Here is a 19,491-nt window from a genome sequence, read left to right on the forward strand (position 1 = left end):
AAGAGACCTTTAAAGTCCACATGAACCAAAAGCTGCGACCATTTTTTAATATTGTGACGCAGTTCGTAGAGAAACGGAATATTAAATGAGAAAACGGTGGGCGTGGCCTGTTTTTTCTACTGCAAGCTGATTGGCTGTAGTAAAGTAGGCATTTCATTCAGAAAGATCTAGAGAGGGGCTTGGGGAGAGTTATTACAACCTAACAGACACCTCCTGCTCATCATTTCTGTTTGCTGTCAAAACTGGCAGCTGAGTTAATCAGAGAATTTAAAAAACAAAACAATCTAAGATTTAATCTTAGATTACAAATCAAACATTTGTTTGTCTTAATGACATGCACAAATGAATTTTTCACCACAAAACTAGCAATGTGAGCTAACAAAATCCATATGGTTAGTTTCGATTTCATATGTATTTTAAAACCTTACCCGTGAGTTGTGTTCGATCAGCTCTTTGCACTCGTGGCAGGTGTTAGCATGCAGCCGGTCATAGCAAGGCACGCAGTGAGGGACGTCATCCACCTGGATGTATTTTTGCCCGTACAGAGACTCTTTACAGCTTTCACAGTCAAACGGCTCTGACATGACGCTCCGGTCGTCTCAAACTCACACACGGCACAGCCAGAAGATCGAGACGTGCTCCAATCCTAGAGAAAAAACACATTGAAATAACATTATTCATTCATTTTCTTTTTGACTTAATACCTTTATTAATCAGGTGTCGCCACAGTGGAATGAACCACCAACTTATCCAGCATATGTTTTACACAGCAGATGACCTTCCAGCCACAACCCAACACTGGGAAACACCCATACACTCTTGCATTCACACACTACAGCCAATTTAGCTTATTCAATTCACCTATAGCGCATGTGTTTGGACTGTGAGGGAAATCGGAGCACCTGGAGGAAACCCACGCCAACACAGTGAGAACATGCAAACTCCACACAGAAATGCCCACTTGACCCAGCCGGGGCTTGAACCAGCGACCCTCTTGCTGTGAGGCAATCGTGCTACCCACTGTGAGACCATGACACCGAAATAACATTATACTCACTGTAAAACAAAAAAGTTGACTCAACTTAAAATTGTAAGGCTTTTTTTTGAGTGGACTCAAGAAAATGAAGTTTGCTGATTGTCGAAACTACTTATTTAATTGCCTTATACTCTATTTCCACTTTGGGATACACATCCTGAGGCCTCTAGAGACTGTGCAGTGCCATTGATGTGATCCAAGACCTGTGAAGAGATGATGCCAACCTTAGAGGACTTCTAGAGGTATCTGTAATTTTGGACCAGGCCGTATCCTGAGCAGATACTATGGCGGTCATGGAGATTCCAGTGACAGACGAGTCTTCACAATGATCCTGTTGGCCAGCCAGTACACCCGCCGGTGACCTACTCACACCTGCAGCTTTTCCACTAGGACTGTGCGATTAATCGAAATCGAAATTTGAAATGTTGCGATTATTTGATCGCAAGAGGCTGTAATATAAAATATACATTTGAAGTCAGAATTATTAGCCCCCCTTTGAATTTTTTATTTTTTACATATTTCCGAAATGATGTTTAACAGAGCAAGGAAATGTTCACAGTATGTCTAATAATGTTTTTTTTCTTCTGGAGAAAGTCTTAGTTTTTTTTTTTTTCGACTAGAATAAAAGCAGTTTTTAATTTTTTCAACACCATTTTAAGGTCAAAATTATTAGCCACTTTAAGCTAGATATTTTTTCGATAGTCTACAAAACAAACCATCGTTATACAATAACTTTTCTAATTCCCCTAACCTGCCTAGTTAACCTAATTAACCTAGTTAAGCCTTTAAATGTCACTTTAAGCTGTATAGAAGTGTCTTGAAAAATATCTAGTCTAATATTATTTACTGTCATCATGACAAAGGTCAGTTACTAGAAATGAGTTATTAAAACTATTATGATTAGAAATGTGTTGAAAAAAATCTTCGTTAAACAGAAATAATAAACAGGGGGGCTAATAATTCTGACTTAAACTGTATATGTAAACAAGAATAACGAATAACATCTGAGGTGAAGTGCTTCAAAACCGGTCCACTATGCTTCAGAAAATGAAACATCGCAGACATGATATTGGTTGGTCTCTTTTTTTCACAAGAAGAAGCAATTGAATCTTGTCAAGATGTCCATTTGTCGTTTACGACTCCCCGCCACACCCTACATCAAGGAAATTGTGCTGAAATCATGTGATCTGAGTGGGGCTTTATAACTAGCCAACTGAGTGAGCACACTTTCGTTCTGCCCAATCAGAATTGCGCAACTGACCTACGCCCACAATTAAAAAAATTAAAAACTGACAAGTAGGATTATGGCGTCTGCTGCTTTAGAAGCATTAATAGACAAATTAATACAAAATAAAAACTGCATTTGTAATATGGGAATATTTTGGTTTCAAAATCACAGACACCAAACAAATCAAGGTCAATTTTAAAAGCTGTCGCAGAATTGTTGCCACGGCTAACAGATTGTTGAGCTCAAGTCTGAATTAAATTAAAATCAGCTTGAAGCTTGAATTTAATCGTAAATCAAATCACAATCGCAATATCTGTCAAATAGTTTTCCCAAATCGCACAGTCCTATTCTCCACAACAGATGTCCAGCATTCTCCAGCCTCTGGTGCCTAGACTAAAGCTCTGCACAAGAAGTTTGATCAGAGGAGAAACAGTTGTGCCTGACTAACCCTGGTTTCTCTCAAGGTTTTTTTTTCCTTCACTTTTGTCAATTGGTGAAGTTTGTTCCTCGCCACTGGCTTGCTTGGTTTTGGGACTTGTGGAGCTGCGAATCATGGATTTGCTCTTCAGTGTTTGGACTTTAGCAGTGAAAAACTGAACTAAACTGAACATCAACTCTGAAATCTGGACTGACACAGTTTCAATTTACTAGAACTTCTCTGTTAAGCTGCTTTGACACAATCATCACTGTAAAAGCGCTATAGAAATAAAGATGAATTGAATAAAATGAGCTGAAACAACACAATTCTTGAGCTTTTGGGACAAATTATTTGTTTTATGTGTTTAATTGACTTAAATTTGTAAAAACTAATAAGTTAGCTTAATTCCTTCATGTTGTCTCAACACAAATCGATTGATCCAGCCTTTTTTAGTGTACTGCACTTGACTCTATTCAAGTTGAGTCAACTCAAAAAGCTCTGCAGCAAGTTGTCTTACAATTTTAGGTTTGTTTTTTTGTTTATTTAACAGTGGCCGACTAGCGGTTAGCCGTTCTGACGAAAATCGGTCTACATCTGACAGAAGCGCAGAGCAGTTTATGCTCTCTGTAATCACAATCTATGTAAATCTTTCATCACAGTAGGCCTGAAGTTTTCTTTAATTAAACGACTGGAGTAAATTATAAACCCAGTGTGCGTCGAGAGAGAAGGAAAGAGGGACAGAGAGCGAAAGAGTCTGCCAAAAGATACTCTGGGGATCTGAGTCTAGTCCATTCTCTGTGATTAAATGGAGAAGACGGTCACCGGGATCCAGTGGGGAAACAAGCGGTCATGTTTTATATATATATATATGTGTGTGTGTTTGTTAAATGTGTGATCATGACTGCAGTACACGGACAGAGCGTGAGAATAAACGGATTCCCACACTGAAAACGCAACAAATCTCCCCTTCTTGTATTGTTGTAATGTGATATATTTCAGAGTAAAGCAGAATATTGATTAAAAATATAGATAGGGTTTTTTAATCATTGCTAACTGATTAAAATCTGAAGAAAAAAAATGGCTGTTATCTGTTGAAACATGAAACATGTTTCACATCACATCATGTCTAATTGAAACACATCAGAAGGATGTGAAAAATGTATTGTGTGGTTTAACCTTTTGACCTTTTGCCCAAAATATTAAAATACTAAACAAACACAACAGTTTCAATCTACAATTGAACGTCATTGACATCACCGCAAATATATTGGAAGAGTGTCAAGAAAAATTGCTTGTACTCTTATCCAAAACAAACTCTTCAGAATTATCTTCAGTCTTTTTTGCTATATTTTAAGCAAAGGATCAACAGGATAAACAATAAAGACCTTTGCTCCTATTTACCAGGGTGCCAATATTAGCAGTGGACACGGTAAAAACTTCCCCTCCCTCCTCAACAACATCTTCTCTCTGATTGGTGTTTATTAGCATGAGGGTGGGATCAACCTGTCAATCACATGCGATCGGCCAATAGCAATCCACAACAATTCAATTGTCCTATCAATTCACAGATAAACTATACTGTAATATGTATTTTTTGGTGTCTTTTATTGACTTTTACTAGTTTAAAGTGATGTATTTTCTGGGTTGGTGTTGTTAATTACACTACAAAAACATGGTAATAACATTTTTCTTGTTATTTTAAAGTTTTAAATGGGACCTATTATGCAAATCACATTTGTAAGAGGTTTAAACACAAATGTGTGACAACAGTCTGTGAATATAACCAGCTTTTAATCATACAAATTTATTAATTTAATTTTTTATAATCACACTTGATAAAAACAGTCTACAGTAACACTTTGACATTTTCTCTTGGTCTGTCATCAGAGGCGGAAAGCCCCGCCCACTAGTGACCGTCTCTCCCTTATAAGCATACAACAGTCATTAGCATACGTCAGTCTTGTTTTGAATCTGAAACTATGCTGACACATAGGCATTTGTAGCTCCGCCCTATTTTTGAAAAAAGCACAATCTCATTTGACTTTAAAGCGACAGTCACCAATATGGCACAATTAGGATAAAAGCCTTAAAGGGTCAGTTTCAAAAAACTATAAAACATTATTTGTGTGATATTTTGACATGTAACTTCACATACACACTCTAGGGACATCAGAGACTTATTTAACATCTTGTAAAAAGAGGCTTAATAGGTCCCCTTTAATTATATATATATATATATATATATATATATATATATATATATGTGTGTGTGTGTGTGTAATATTTTGTTTTAAACTACTAGAATGTCAATATAAGTCACTTTGTTAAACTGCACAGCTGAATTTTTTACATCCAAAAAGTCAGCAGAACAGAGATCAAGGTCCCGTAATGCAATTCAAAGCTATAAATCAACTGAAAAAAAAAACAATAAATCACGAAATGCCTAACCTGTTCATTAAAGAACAGTGTAAATTAAAATCTTAATTTAAATGTATTTATTTTTCCTTGTTAAAGAAGCCGTTTCATTTGAACTTGCACTAGACGTCTTGCAACCCATTGACTCCCATATTGTAGCTGGAAAAAAATAAGTACTATGGGATTTGATGGGCAAGATCTGTTTGGTTGCTGACATTCTTCCAGATATTTTCCTTGGTGTTCAGCAGAACAAAAACATTTCATACAGAACTGAAACAACCTGAGGTTGAGTAAACGATGACAGAATTTTCACTTTTGGGTGAACTGTCCCTTTAAAATAAACGTCTGTATTTTATCTCTCTGCATCTTTCTGGCATGCTTTGTGGGAGTCTCTGTAATGGCAGAACACGAGGATCTAATGAGATGTAAAACTAAAGGGTCAGAAACTTAAGCATTCCCTTTAATTTTATCTATATTATTATCATTTGTAACTTTGCTAAACTGCACAGCTGATTTTTCTACATCCAAAAAGTTGACAGAACAGAGATCAGGGTCCCATAATGCAATTCAAAACCGTAAATAGAACAAATGTGAATCACAAAATACGAAACCTGTTCATTAAAGAATATATTTTAGAGTGTAAATTAAAATCTTAATTTAAATGTTGTTTTTTTCCTTGTTAAAGGAGCCATTTCATTTGAACTAGCACTTGACATCTTGCAACCCATTGACTCTCATACTGTTGCTGGAAATATAAATATTTGGGATTTGATGGGCGAGATATGTTTGGCTGCTGACATTCTTCCAAATATTTTCCTTGGTGTTCAGCAGAACAAAGACGTTTCATACAAGATTGAAATAACCTGAGGTTGAGTAAATGATAACACAATTTTCACTTTTGGGTGAACTATCCCTTTAAAACAAACGTCTGTATTTTATCTCCGTGGGAGTCTCTGTAATGGCAGAACATGCGGATCTAATGAGATGTAAAACTCCACAAGGGTCAGAAACTTCAGCTCTCCCTTTTATCACAGCGATATCTCTGCATGTTTCTCCCTCGTCCACATCCTGTTCTCACCCCAAAAATGAGTGAACGACCCTGTCATTTGGAAACAGCAATGAATCACGCACAGATTCTCCCCAAACCATCTCGCTTTGTTGAGAAATGCTCAGCACACTGAACGACTCCTGATTCTAAATAACAGAACATTCCTTCTGGAGAATCAAGAGGTTTTACAGTTCACTGTTTGGACACGCTGTCACAGCATTTTCTATGTTTTGCAATAATAGTTAAGACAGAAAACCTGCACAGATGGAGGTATGAGAGAGTTATCGTGACCAAAACATGCTGCTGCTTTGTCTTGATTCCAATTTCGGCTCACTGTGAAGATTCGTCAAACTATTATCCTGGGTTTAACACTTCTTAAACTGGATTAATTAATCAGTGTGTCAGTTAAATAATGAAATCATAATTACAACATGCACACTGTAAAAAATGATTGGTTGACTTTATTTAAAGGGCACCTATGGTTAAAAATCTACTTTTCAAGCTGTTTGGACAGACATATGTGTAGGTATGGTGTATAGAGCGTCATATTGAGGTGATATAAACACACCCAGTCCTTTTTTTTCAATTTAGCAACATAAAAACGGTGGACCGATTGGATCGGTTTTCAGATCGACCGCTACTTTACGTAGGAGTGCGATTCCCCCGCCCACCGAATTGATTGACAGCTGCGCGTATTAACATGTCCCGGTAGTCACGTGTATAATCATATCAACAAGACCAGACATGCCAACACAATCTCACAGCAATTCGTAACTTTTTGATTTAGTGGCTAATTCGTATGAATTCGTACGATCTAATTCGTACAATTTAGTACGATTTGCTCATGCCCCAATAACGGTTGGGTTTAGGGGTGGGGTTAGGTGCCACGCCTCCTTTTTAAAATCGTACAATTTCGTACGACTGAACTCGTACGAATTCATACGAATTAGCCACTAAACTGACAAAACGTAAAATACTTACGTTTTCTCGTGAGATCAGGCTGGATGTGCGCAAAGCAACCGGGAATAAAAGGTGTGTTCAGTTCGCTAGGTTCATCAATCATCATCAAATGTGATCAAGAGTGAGTTTCACATGATTAAAATGTTTTAAAACAGCACGTGTGTAATGAATTACAGTGATTTACTTCAGCTTTACTTCATCAGCACAGCCGCGTGTCAGAACAATTATAAAGGAAGACGCTTCAATCGCAGTTTGTGAACGTTAAATCAGGTTTATTTTGTACATTAATATAAGAGATATTCATAGAGCAGTGGAGATTAACCTGTAGCCTGTCACATTAGCATGCAAAAAGAGTGCAAAGCTAAACGGGCGCTCTGTCTGTCTGTGTGTGTGTGTTTGCTGCGGTGTGTGTGTGCGCGCGTGAACTTTGTGTGACTCATCGATGCAACTGCACAATAAATACTCATTGGTAAAGTTCGTACTGTAGTATTTCTCACTAACGCTATGTGAGATCTGCTTCCTTTAAGTTTGTCTGTTGTCTGAATCTGCCGAGGGAGGAGATTAAGGCATGCAGAAAGGCACGCAGAAAACGTGGGCGGGGAGGAGTAGCCTTAAAGGCGCAGTACAAAAAAACTGCCCCCTAGTGCAAAAATGTATAAATAGGAAATTTAATAAAAGGTATAATGAAAAATCTGATGGGTGTTTTGAGCTGAAACTTTACAGACACATTCTGGAGACACAAAAGACTTATATTAAATCTGAAAAAAGGGCTAACCTGGGTGCCCTTTAAAATAAGTGATTAAACTTGTGGCTTTTCAAACAATTAGTTGACTTTACTTTTAGTTGACTCACTGATTAAAAATATTGTCTTTCTAAGTAAATGAACTGTGCATATTTAAAAGCAAAACATAAGTTAAACTTAAGTTCCAAGTTACAACCGGTTTACTCACTTTTTTAAGTAAAGTCAACTTAATATAGGTTTACTCAAGGTAATAATTCCTTTTTACAGTGCACATGCATTTTTAAAAAGCAACTCATTTAAATAAAAATTAAATCAAACAAGTAATAATTATATAACTATCTAAATAATAATGATAATAATAATAATAATAATAATAACGATAATGATAATAATAATAATAATAATAATGATAATGATAATAATAATAATAATAATAATATTAATAATAATAATAGTGGTGGTATTCTATATAATAATAATAATAATAATAATAATAATGATAATGATAATAATAATAATAATAATAATAATAATAATAATGATAATAATTATAATAATAATAGTGGTGGTCTTGTATATAATAATAATAATGATAATTATAATAATAATATAATAATAATACTACTACTAATAATGATAATAATAATAATATAATAATAATAATAATTATAATATAATAATAATAATAATAATAATAATAATAATAATAATAGTGGTGGTATTGTATATAATAATAATAATGATAATGATAATGATAATGATAATAATAATAATATAATAATAATAATAATTATAATATAATAATAATAATAATAATAATAATAATAGTGGTGGTATTGTATATAATAATAATAATGATAATGATAATGATAATAATAATAATATAATAATAATAATAATTATAATATAATAATAATAATAATAATAATAATAATAATAATAATAATAATAGTGGTGGTATTGTATATAATAATAATAATGATAATGATAATGATAATAATAATAATATAATAATAATACTACTAATAATAATGAGAATAATAATAATAATATAATAATAATAATTGTAATATAATAATAATAATAATAAAAATAATAATAATAATAATGTCAAAAACACAGAACTAAAACAACAAAACTTTAAATAAATAATTAAAATTAAAATAGACAAGTAAAAACACATTAAAGCTTTTTAATTAAAAGGAAATAGTTACAAAATTCCAACCCCAACACACTGAATAAGAAAATAAGTAAACGACTTTAACGACAAATTAAATAATTGGGAAGAAAATGCCCCAAAACGGGGTGGCACGGTGACTCAGTGGATAGCACTGTCGCCTCACAGCAAGAAGGTCGCTGGTTCGAGCCCCGGCCTGGACCAGTTGGTATTTCTGTGTGGAGTTAGCATGTTCTCCCCGTGTTGGTGTATGTTTTCTCAGTGCTCCGGTTTCCCCCACAATCCAAACACATGCGCTATAGGTGAATTGAAAAAAACAAACTGACTGTAGTGCATGTGTGTGTGTGTGTGTGTGAATGAGATTGGATGGGTGTTTCCCAGTGCTGGTTTGCAGCTGGAAGTGGATCCACGGTGTAAAACATATACTGGATTAGTTGGTGGTTCATTCCACTGTGGCGTCCCTTGATGAATAAAGGGACTAAGCCCAAGGAAAATAAATGAATGAATGAACACACAACTAAAATACCAAAACATTAACTAAAATTTAAATAGACAATTAATAATAAAAAAACTAATAAAGTCACAGACTCTAAAACACTAACACTTACCTAAAACGAAAATGGACAAAAAATAACAAAAAATAATGTCAAAAAACAAAACTAAAATACCAATACTTGAAATAAAATGAAAATAGACAAATAAAAACACATTCAAGCTATTAATAAAAAATTTAATAGTTACTCAGTGATTAGCAAATTAACACCGGCCCAACCCGCGGAATAAATTAATATAATTAATTAATTAAATAAATCAGTGAATTTACCAACAAATGAAAAACATGCAATCAAAATCCTAAGTTAAATATTAAAACAAATAAATTAGTAATAGCGACTAATAGCAGATCCTGAAAAATGATCTAATAACGTCACTGACCAACTCATCAGAGACCTGGATATCAACACGTCTCTCTGCAACTGGGTTATGGACTTTCTGACTAACAGACCTCAGAATGTTAGATCAGGCCACATCTGCTCCACCACCGTCACACTCAACACTGGTGTACCACAGGGCTGCGTGCTGAGCCCCTTCCTCTACTCCCTTTTTACCATCGACTGTAGGCCTGTGAACAGATCCAACACCATCATCAAATTTGCAGATGACACCACAGTGATTGGTCTAATCAGCAATAATGATGAGACTGCCTACAGGGAGGAGATACAGCATCTGGCCACTTGGTGCACCGACAATAATCTGCTCCTTAACACCAATAAGACCAAGGAGCTCATTGTGGACTTCAGGAAGGGACGAACAGGCTCGCATGATCCCATCCACATTAATGGGATGGCCGTTGAGCCTGTCTCATCCTTCAAGTTCCTGGGGACCCACATCTCAAAGGACCTTTCCTGGACCACCAACACCTCCAGCCTGGTCAAGAAGGCTCATCAGCGCCTATTCTTCTTGAGGCAACTTAAGAAGAACCAGCTTTCATCAGCCGTCCTGGTGAACTTCTACCGCTGCACAATAGAAAGCATCCTGACCAACTGCGTCATAGTCTGGTATGGAAGCTGCTCTGTTGCTGAGCGTAAGGCACTGCAGCGGGTGGTGAAAACTGCCCAACGCATCACAGGGACTACACTGCCAGCCATTGAGGACATCCAGAAGAAACACTGTCTGCGCCGAGCACGCAGTATTCTTAAGGACACCTCTCACCCTGCTCACAGACTGTTCTCTCTCCTGCCTTCCGGCAGGCGCTTCAGGCTCCCCCGGACAAAAACCAGCAGACTGAGGAACAGCTTTTTCCCCAGAGCTGTCTTCCTTTTGAACTCTGCCCCTCACTGACTCGTTTGCCCCCCCAATACACCCCCCACACTCCTCTAACTTATACTCCTCACAATCACTGCACTATTTAACATTTGCACATTTAAAGTTTGCACATATTCATTGCACTGATTCATTTACTTGAACTGTACATACCCACTGCACATGGACATTTGTAATTATGTTTATCTATCTGCCACTCCTGATTATTAATAGCATCCTGTACATATATTCATTTATGCAAATCTCTGTTCATAGCTAATACAACCTGTATATAATGTTGATAGTACATCCATCTGTAAATATCACCATAGTTTTTCTATAACTGCACTTTATAACTTATACCTGTATCCTGCACTTGCTGCTGTTGCACTGCTGGTTAGACCTAAACTGCATTTCGTTGCCTTGTACTTGTACATGTGTAATGACAATAAAGTTGAATCTAATCTAATCTAATCTAATCTAATCCAGTGAATCAAATGAAAACAATAATTAAGCTAAATAATTAATAACTGTTTAACGACTAACAAAATGAGATAAACAGAAACATCCAGTTTACAAATGCTTAACATAAGTAGTTAACAACTAAGGAAGTAATTTAAAAAACTTAATATGACACATGCAGAAGGTGGAGAGGCTGGTGTGTAAATGTTGTGGAATGTACATTTGCATAGATGAAGAGTTGTAGGGATGATTTCAAGCTAGGTTTAGGGTTGTGGTTAGTTTTGAGATCCGTGTCACTTCACTCACTACACCACATACCACAGTCTGTGTGGCTCGCTTTGTTAAATCTGACAGCCTCACAAAAGACTGTCTGTACATCTCAGCCTCAGCATTACGTCAGAAAAGAGCTGGGTAACTCAACGAAATAGTATACAGCTTCTAGATATAGTATTCTTAAAGGGACTATTCACCCAAAAGTGTAATCACCATTTACACCCTGTGGTTCTGAACCTTTGAGGGTTTTTTATTGTCTTTTGAAAACAAAATAAATTATTTTAAAGAATATTGGAATCCGGTAACCTTTGACCTCCATAGCAGGAAAAACAAATACTATGGAGGTCAATGGTTACAGGTTTCCTACTTTCTCTTCATTTTGTAGGTTTCCTACATTATAAAATATCTTCTTTTGTGTTCAACAGACGAAAGAAACTCATAAAGGCGTGGAACAAGAAAAATGTGAATAAATAATTACAGAATTATTTTATTTTTGGGTGAACTATCCCTTTAAGGGTGCAATGAATTAAATCTGTCATTTCATTCATTCATTCATTCTTTTTTCGGCTTAGTCGCTTTATTAATCTGGGGTCACCACAGCGGAATGAACCGCCAACTTATCCAGCTTATGTTTTACGCAGCGAATGCACTTCCAGCCCAACATAATCTCACGGCAATTCGTAACATTTTGATTTAGTGGCTAATTCGTATGAATTCGTACGATCTAATTCGTACGATTTAGTACGATCTGCTCATCCCCCAATGACGGTTGGGTTTAGGGGTGGGGTTATGTGCCACGCCTCCTTTTTAAAACCGTACAATTTCGTACGAATGAACTCGTACGAATTCGCCACTTAACTGACAAAACGTAAAATACTTACGTTTTCTCGTGAGATCAGGCTGTCCAGCCACAACCCATCACCCATTCCAGACGGAATCTGCAGACATTTTTTGCCATTTCTGCTGAGAATTTTGGTAAAAATCTGCGGATTTCTGATGAATTATTTTGGGAGTATCATAACTAAAACCTTAATATGTGAAATAAAAAATAATATCTTTTAAATCTTATATAACTTTTATTTAATGTTTAAAATGCAAATCCTATTATATTCAGTTTATTTGGTAAACAAAGCCAGTCTCTTATATAATATCTCTACTAAAAGACAGAAAATATTACAGAACAAACTGCATTGTACATAAATCAGATGAACATTTTCATATTAGTCAATAATATTACTGTACTTAAATTAAAAACCGACTAAATATAGATTTACACACATTTACACAAGTAAATAAACAGAAATAATGATGGGCTAAAAATCTGCACGCACAGATTCCATGTGGGCCTACCCATCACTAGGAAACATCCATACACACTCATTCACACACATATGGACAATTTAGCTCAATTCGCCTATACCACATGTTTTTGGACTTGTGGGGGAAACCAGAGCACCCGGAGGAAACCCACGCCAACATGGGGAGAACATGCAAACTCCACACAGAAATGCCAACTGATCCAGCCGACTCAAACCAGCGACCTTCTTGCTGTGAGGCGATTGTGTTGCCCACTGCGCCACCCTTCTGTCATTTGTTTCTTTTTTCAGATTTTAGACTAGTTACAAATGATATATGGGAGTTTTTCTCTTCAAATGCAGTCGCTTGTACTAAAACGTTCAGATTTCTTGCACACAAATGTTACAATGATATACAAATTGATAGTTGAAAATTGATAACTTGATTGTTTTTCAACAGTGCACTATTCCATACTAAAGTACCCTTATTTAGCTTTTTCCGCCTTTCATTCAGTGTGCAATAAAGGAAAAAGCTGTCCAACACTGTCAAATATGTAAGTTCATTACAAAAATTACCGAATGGTGTAGATATTATTAATGTCACGTAATAAACACGTCAAAAATTGATGTCAAAGACAATGTCCTGTTATCTAAGTGCCCGCTGGGTATGACAACTGATATATTAAAGGCACAGTTCTCCCAAAATTTAGAATTTACTCAGCATTTACTGACCCTCAAGTTTTATTATGTTGAACACAAAAATCTATATTTTGAGGAATGTTGAAAACCTGCGGGGCGGCACGGTGGCTCAGTGGTTAGGACTGTTGCCTCACAGCAAGAAGGTCGCTGGTTTGAGTCCCGGCCGGGTCATTCCTATGTGAAGTTTGCATGTTGTCCCTGTGTTGGCATGCTTTTCCTCTGGGTGCTCCGGTTTCCCCCACAGTCCAAAGACATGCGCTAATTGAATAAGCTAAACTGGCCGTAGTTTGTGAGTGTGTATGGGTGTTTCCCAGTACTGGGTTGCAGCTGGAAGGGCATCCGCTGTGTAAAACATATGCTGGATAAGATGGGGGTTCATTCCGCTGTGGCGCCCCTTGATGAATAAAGTGACTAAGCCGAAAGAAAATGAATGAATGAATGAATGAATGAATGAATGAACGAATGAATGAATGAAAACCTGTGGCCATTGACCATCAATAGAAAAAAATACTATAGAAGTCAGTGGTTACCCGTTTCAGTCACACTTTATTTTGAGGGTCCGTTTGATTAATTTGAGTTACATTGCATCTACATGCCAACTAATTCTCATGAGATTATAAGTAGACTGTTAGGTTAGGGTTAGGGTTGGGGTTGGGGTTGGGGTTATGGTTGTGCAAGTTGACATGTACTTGCAACGCTTCTTATAGTCAGTTAAATATCTGTTGAAGGAGAAGTATCAACAGATATTAAACAGAGAGTCTACTAATACTCAAATGGACCATCAAAATAAAGCGGTTTCCAACATTTTTAGTACATCTTTCTTTGTGTTCAACAGAAGAAAGATACTGTAAGATGAGTAAAGGATGACAGAATTTTAATATTCAGGTGAACTGCCCCAACCTGTCACACCACAAGTGATGAAACAAAACTTCAGCAAATCATTCTTCATTCCTCTATTTTTCTTTTTAAACACTCCTGTCCCCTCAAGATCGAACTTGATTTCATTCCACACAACACTTTATAACTTTCTCCATTACCTAAGCCTGCCATCTAAAGCAGAACATTGTCTACCAGCTAATCAAATGAATTCCACAGCGTTCCCATATGATTAAACCTGCCTCCACACAGTGCAGATTAATGACTTTGCGTAACAAGAAATATTTTCCGATCCACATGCGCACTCTTTTATCAACAAGACGATCTTAGATGCCTGATGCCGCCCATGCAAAAAACAGTACAAACTTGCACAGACCCCATGCAACGGCAAACTCAGGAAGGGCGTCTCTGTTCTCGTTCCACCTCATATATTCCCCAAGCCGCAGGTTTCCAAAGGAACACGCTGCTAAATGGTGTGTAAAAACCGAAGAGATGCATGACAAAAACATTCTTTAATCTTGGTTTCACAGGTATTCTGGATACTAGAATCCAGCTTATTCAAAACAAATAAACTCACGCAGGGGAGTGGGCTTGACAAACCACCTGTAGAAAACACACTCTTTCTATCTGACACTTTCCCAGACACTTACTTAATCACTCCATATCTCTATATAAACACTGTATTTTTGAGTGTACCTCACAGAGGTGAGTGGGTTTGACAAACCACCTGTAGAAAACACACTCTTTCATCTCTCTGACACTTTCCCAGACACCAGTTTGCATATTTGCACCAGACACTTTCTTATTCACTCCATATCTCTATATAAACACTGTGTATTTTTGAGTGTACCTCACAGAGGTGAGTGGGTTTGACAAACCACCTGTAGAAAACACACTGTTTCATCTCTCTGACACTTTCCCAGACACCAGTTTGCACCAGAAACTTACTTAATCACTCCATATCTCTTTATAAATGCTGTGTATTTCTGAGTGTGCCTCACACAGGTGAGTGGGTTTGACAAACCACCTGTAGAAAACACACTCTTTCATCTCTCTGACACTTTCCCAGACACCAGTTTGCAGATTTGCACCAGACACTTTCTTATTCACTCCATATCTCTATATAAACACTGTGTATTTTTGAGTGTACCTCACAGAGGTGAGTGGGCTTGACAAACCACCTGTAGAAAACACACCCTTTCATCTCTCTGACACTTTCCCAGACACCAGTTTGCACCAGAAACTTACTTAATCACCCCATATCTCTAAATAAATGCTGTGTATTTCTGAGTGTGCCTCACACAAGTGAGTGGGTTTGACAAACCACCTGTAGAAAACACACTCTTTCATCTCTCTGACACTTTCCCAGACACCAGTTTGCACCAGAAACTTACTTAATCACCCCATATCTCTAAATAAATGCTGTGTATTTCTGAGTGTGCCTCACACAAGTGAGTGGGTTTGACAAACCACCTGTAGAAAACACACCCTTTCATCTCTCTGACACTTTCCCAGACACCAGTTTGCACCAGAAACTTACTTAATCACCCCATATCTCTAAATAAATGCTGTGTATTTCTGAGTGTGCCTCACACAAGTGAGTGGGTTTGACAAACCACCTGTAGAAAACACACTTTTTCATCTCTCTGACACTTTCCCAGACACCAGTTTGCACCAGAAACTTACGTAATCACTCCATATCTCTATATAAATGCTGTGTATTTATGAGTATGCCTCACACATGTGAGTGGGTTTGACAAACCACCTGTAGAAACACTCCTCTCTTTAAGCACCGAACACTTTACTTAAAATCTAACAATATAGCATTTGTTCTCAATAAGGAAAAGACAATAAAGATTGTTTACTCGTGATTGTACCACTTGTTTTCTTCAACCTTAAAAGCCTCTTTTGCACAATATCTTGCACAATATTGTTCTGTTGTATATGTAAAAGTACTTGTACAGTCTGTCTTGGGTTATGTGTATAGTTAAGTATTTATAGTATATGTATAGTTAGTAGTTAGATAACGGATATTTTTTTACAGTGTATATACTGTAACTCGACACATTTAACAAATTGAAGTGGATTGAACATAAGGAAATTAAGTTGTCCAAACAAAATCTCAAGAGTTGTGTTGTTTCAGCTCGTTTTAAATAAGCAGTTTGAACAAGCAACAATTTTTTATTTTTGAGTGTAAATGTTACAATATACAGATAGAGGTAGTATTATAGATATGCCTCACACAGGTGAGTGGGTTTGACAAACCACCTGTAGAAAACACACTCTTTCATCTCTCTGACACTTTCCCAGACACCAGTTTGCAGATTTGCACCAGACCCTTTCTTAATCACTCCATATCTCTATATAAATGCTGTGTATTTCTGAGTGTGCCTCACACAAGTGAGTGGGCTTGACAAACCACCTGTGGAAAACGCACTCTTTCATCTATCTAACACTTTCCCAGGCACTTTCTTATTCACTCCATATCTCTATATAAACACTGTATTTCTGAGTGTACCTCTCAGAGGTGAGTGGGCTTGACAAACCACCTGTAGAAAACACACCCTTTTATGTGTATAGTTAAGTATTTATAGTAGATGTATAGTTAGTAGTTAGATTACGGATATTTTTACAGTGTATATACTGTAACTCTACACATTTAACAAATTGAAGTGGATTGAACATAGGGAAATTAAGTTGTCCAAACAAAATCTCAAGAGTTGTGTTGTTTCAGCTCGTTTTAAATAAGCAGTTTGAACAAGCAACAATTTTTTATTTTTGAGTGTAAATGTTACAATATACAGATAGAGGTAGTATTATAGATATGCCTCACACAGGTGAGTGGGTTTGACAAACCACCTGTAGAAAATACACTCTTTCATCTCTCTGACACTTTCCCAGACACCAGTTTGCAGATTTGCACCAGACCCTTTCTTAATCACTCCATATCTCTATATAAATGCTGTGTATTTCTGAGTGTGCCTCACACTTATATGAATAGGTGGCTTGATGACTACTAATTATACAAGAATGTATAAAATGTGTTTCCGAACTATTGTTCAGTCAGTGGGTGGAAAATGAACCAGCTGGTTAACTCTGAGTTGTGGGTCTGTGTGCGCGCTGTGGTAGTTACTCATTTCCTCAGCTCTGTGTGCCAGTGATCTTATTGCTATTGAACACCTGCAGGCCAAATGTCAGCCGTATAACTCCTTTGTTTCATTCTGAAGCCCTGCTAAATGAATCCATCAGCGCGCATTAAACATGTTGTTTGTGGAGTTGAAATGCGTCCCAGATTTAGAGCAGCACAAAGAGCACTTGTGCGCAAACTTGTAGTTAAATTTAGCGTTTCCCCACATTTCAGACAGATGTTCTCAGACCGGGCTTGATGGTTCAGTTAAAAAAAAAGAAATAAATAAAATGCTAATAAGAGGAACTTGGAATAATCTACAAGAAAAGGGAGAAAGTAAAAAAAAAACTGCTATAACATTTTTCATAAATAAATTCCTTTTATATTACATCAGGGGTGTCCACACTCGGTCCTGGAGGGCCAGTGTCCTGGAGAGTTTAGCTCCAACCCTAATCAAACACACCTATATCAAATAATCAAGCTCCTACTAGGTATACTAGAAGCTTCCAGGCAGGTGTGTTGAAGCAAGTTGGAGCTAAAGTCAGCAGGACACTGGCCCTCCAGGACTGACTTTGGACACCCCTGTATTACATGAATACAGTTTAAAACACACTCAAAAAATAATGTTTGCTGCTTGTTCAAATTACTTATTTAAAATGAGCTAAAACAACACAATTCTTGAGCTCTTTTTAAGACAACGAAATAGGTTTTTCAATCCACTTGAATTGGTAAAAACCAAGCTAACTTAATTTCTTCATATTGTCCCAACACAAATAGATTAAGTTAACACAATCCTTTTTACAAATTTAAGTTGGCTGAACATAAAACAATTAAGCTGTCCCAAAAAACTTAAGAAGTGTGTTTTTAGCTCATTTTAAATAAGTAGTTTGAACAAGCAGCAAAAGTCTTTTTTTTTTGAGTGCGTTACATTCCCAGACTTCCTATGTTGTCTAGCCTGTAGGCTGACTTTTATGTAAATCTCTAGGGAAATATTTGCCTGGTTGGAAAATCCAAAAGATGTGACATTTATGCTCCACAAACATGGTAACTGAGCCTCTCCTCAACAGTATGACACATGAACACATGCTTATAATATTCAAGATTATGCTGAAAGAGGTGTTATGTACTTTTAAAGTCACATAATACTAATGTGACGTGAAAAAAAGAGATTTAATTTATGCTGTAGACTATCTAAACTGAAGTCTCCGATATATTTTGTAATCTCATTTTCATACACTCTCAAAATAAAAAGACTTTTGCTGCTTGTTCAAACTACTTATTTAAAATGAGCTGAAACAACCTAATTCTTAAAGGTGCAGTATGTAAGTTTGACACAGTGATCAGTGATTTAGCATGTTCGTATAATAAAGTTAAAGAAGTTTAATATGTATTAAATAGATGATAAATCTTATCATTTCGTGAGTGAGTGCACTATTCTGTGCTTCTGAATGGCTGTATTTACATTTCTGTCATGTTTCGTCTGGTGCAAACAGCCAAATTGCTTATCAATACAAATCTCGTCACGTAGCGTGTTGTTAGGACACAGGGTTACAATGTAACCTGCTCACCTAATGTTTACGCTCGTAATATTTATATTATTTGCTAATTAATTAATTTGCTTTATTTGCTAATTAACCACCTCGTGTGAGGAGCGAATGATCTAATTTCGGAGTCTGTTACTGTCTACCAGAGGTTGCATTTCGGTTGCGGACACATACTTTGAGAGCCTTCCTGACTGAATGAATAAAATACGCGGTTTTCCATCAAGGCAACCCGGGTGCTGAAATATAATTGGCTAAATATGCAGTGGGCGGGTTAAAAGACCTCGTTCCAGCACGTAACTCACATTTTCAAAGCAGAATATCTGACTTCAGCATTGTTTTTCAGATAAACAAGAATGTTCGCTTAGCATGTTTCTTAAGTATATGCAAATTT

The 19,491-nt window shown here is 36.5% G+C and overlaps 1 protein-coding gene across 1 annotated transcript in view; it reads right to left on the minus strand.

The window, feature by feature from the left end:
* The window catches only part of fhl3b (four and a half LIM domains 3b), a 51,304-nt gene that overhangs the window by 21,643 nt on the left and 10,170 nt on the right, over positions 1 to 19,491 (minus strand). Inside the window, exon 2 of the mRNA XM_056479372.1 lies at positions 429 to 646. Within this exon, the coding sequence (XP_056335347.1) occupies positions 429 to 584 (156 nt within the window). The 5' untranslated portion in view covers positions 585 to 646. The remainder of the gene's footprint in view (positions 1 to 428; positions 647 to 19,491) is intronic.

This window comes from Danio aesculapii, chromosome 19 (assembly GCF_903798145.1).
Source record: "Danio aesculapii chromosome 19, fDanAes4.1, whole genome shotgun sequence".
NCBI classification, from domain to species: Eukaryota; Metazoa; Chordata; class Actinopteri; order Cypriniformes; family Danionidae; genus Danio; species Danio aesculapii.